The sequence below is a fragment of the Rhagoletis pomonella genome, unplaced genomic scaffold, assembly GCF_013731165.1.
Source record: "Rhagoletis pomonella isolate Grant_MI unplaced genomic scaffold, Rhpom_1.0 Rhpom_scaffold_00004, whole genome shotgun sequence".
NCBI classification, from domain to species: Eukaryota; Metazoa; Arthropoda; class Insecta; order Diptera; family Tephritidae; genus Rhagoletis; species Rhagoletis pomonella.
In genome coordinates this window covers 11,074,166-11,076,063 of record NW_023458558.1, presented here as the reverse complement: position 1 = coordinate 11,076,063, position 1,898 = coordinate 11,074,166, and the positions used below count along the sequence as shown (strand labels likewise).

General features: G+C 39.1%; 1 protein-coding gene across 1 annotated transcript in view; it reads right to left on the bottom strand.

The window, feature by feature from the left end:
- The window catches only part of LOC118738092 (esterase FE4-like), a 1,964-nt gene continuing 66 nt past the window's right edge, over positions 1–1,898 (bottom strand). The window contains exons 2-5 of the mRNA XM_036469013.1: positions 1,607–1,885; positions 611–821; positions 217–534; positions 1–140 (exon numbers count right to left, since the gene is read on the bottom strand). Coding sequence (XP_036324906.1) covers positions 4–140; positions 217–534; positions 611–821; positions 1,607–1,885 — 945 coding nt within the window. The 3' untranslated portion in view covers positions 1–3. The remainder of the gene's footprint in view (positions 141–216; positions 535–610; positions 822–1,606; positions 1,886–1,898) is intronic.

The following is a 1,898-nucleotide window of genomic DNA, read 5'->3' as shown; positions in this document are numbered from 1 at the left end:
GCCTTACCCCTTTTTAGCGAATTCCGTCCACATACGCGTTAAATTTTCAATAACCACATTTTCGGGATCGGTTTGCGTGAAAAGAGGCGTCATACCAGGTACCCGTAACAAATAGAGCAATTCGTCGTGATGTACGGCACCTTCAATTATAATTTGTAAAATGTTTTTGTTTTTACGATATTTTACATTGGATGCAAGTATTTATAAACAGCTTACCGTAAACTTCACCATTATACAGGAAATGGCTGTAACGCCCTTTGTAGGTGAAGAGGTACGTATAGACGGGCGTAAGCCGTGACACTACGTCCAGGAAACGATTATACGCAAAGATAGTGATACCATCAGAATACAGTTTTCCAAATGGGTCTAAAGATTCAGGCAGCGCCAAGGTAGAATTTCCTAGATATTTTGAGTGGAACGTGTGGGTTATATTTTTCGAACGCGCGGTGTTACGTTCATACATAAGTGTAATTGGTGCATATTTTTCGAAATCCTCGTTCAACCAGTTCCTTGCGGTCTCATTATTCAGGAGGTCTAAAGAGACGAAACGAAATTGGTAACCATGAAAGCCAAATTGTTTTTTAAATCGAGATTTTGAAGAGGTTCTTACTGTATGCACCACCGATAAACTCATACTCCGTTATACCGATTATAAGTGGTACTGTGTAAAGATTTTCACTTTGGATGGTCTCGTATGGGTCCTCCACCAAGAAACGCTCTTGTCCAAAATCGTCCTCAATCACGGGCATCCAATTTATAATAGGATTCCAGTTTAAATCAAACATTTGAGCTTCTGTGTTCACAAAGTCCAACATTGATTTCTATACAAAAATAATTTAAAACAAGTAAGAAGTTACTTATATGTTTTTCACCTTTCCGAAAACTACTGCTACATGGTAAGCAGGGTTGGTTTTAACCCCCTATTTTAAACATCTCCGATAGAACGTTCAGTTAGCAATAATGAGATAAACTTATATAGTCATATGTGGGCGGTATCACGCCATCATTTTCCGAAATTCCAACTTCAAGGGATTGTTATTAGTATCAGTTTTAAGTAAATTAGCGTCCTTAAATTCTTAAATATCGAAGTTTTAAGCATTTCTGAAATTTAGCATTCAAAGCCAACAGCTGTGCCAAGTTTGGGAGAAATCGGTGGAGCAGTTACCAAGATATACACATGTGACCATTTTCCATTTTTTTTTTTGTCTAAAAGTTATAGTAAGTATAAATTTTGAGTGAATAATCGTCAGTAGTTACTGACATATCGCAGTTTTCGTATATCTGAAAACTACCGTTATCTGGGAGGTAGGCGTGGTTATTGCCCATTTTCAATACCATCCGTCCTACGCCCGAATGAAGTACACGTACCAAGTTTCGTTAAGATTTCTTAATTTTTACTGAGTTATCGTATACACAGACGGACGGACAGACGGATGGACGGACAGTCACCGCTTAATCGATTTCTCTTTTCATTCTGATCATTTATGTATACATAACCCTTATGTGAACAAGGTTATAATGCCCTTGTGCACTAGTGCGCTCGGGTATACAAAAAATATACATGAATAATAGAAACAATGCTGCCGTTATCGTCTTGTCGTCCTACCTTCTTCAGACACTTCACCAACTCGGTTTCTGGCTCTTGGGGACAGTTTAACAAATCTGCCTGTCGATCGCTCAGTCTCTTCTGTTTGTTTTCGTATCCAAATTGCGCCAACGGTGAATCACTCATCATTATGCCGCGATGGAATAATCCTTTAGACATAGGCGACATCATGTGCAGACCAATACTAAAGCTGCCCGCACTGTAGCCAAGCAATGTCACTGAATTTGGATCGCCACCGAAATCACTAATATGATCCCGCACCCAACGTAAAGCTTCAACCTGATCTTTCAAT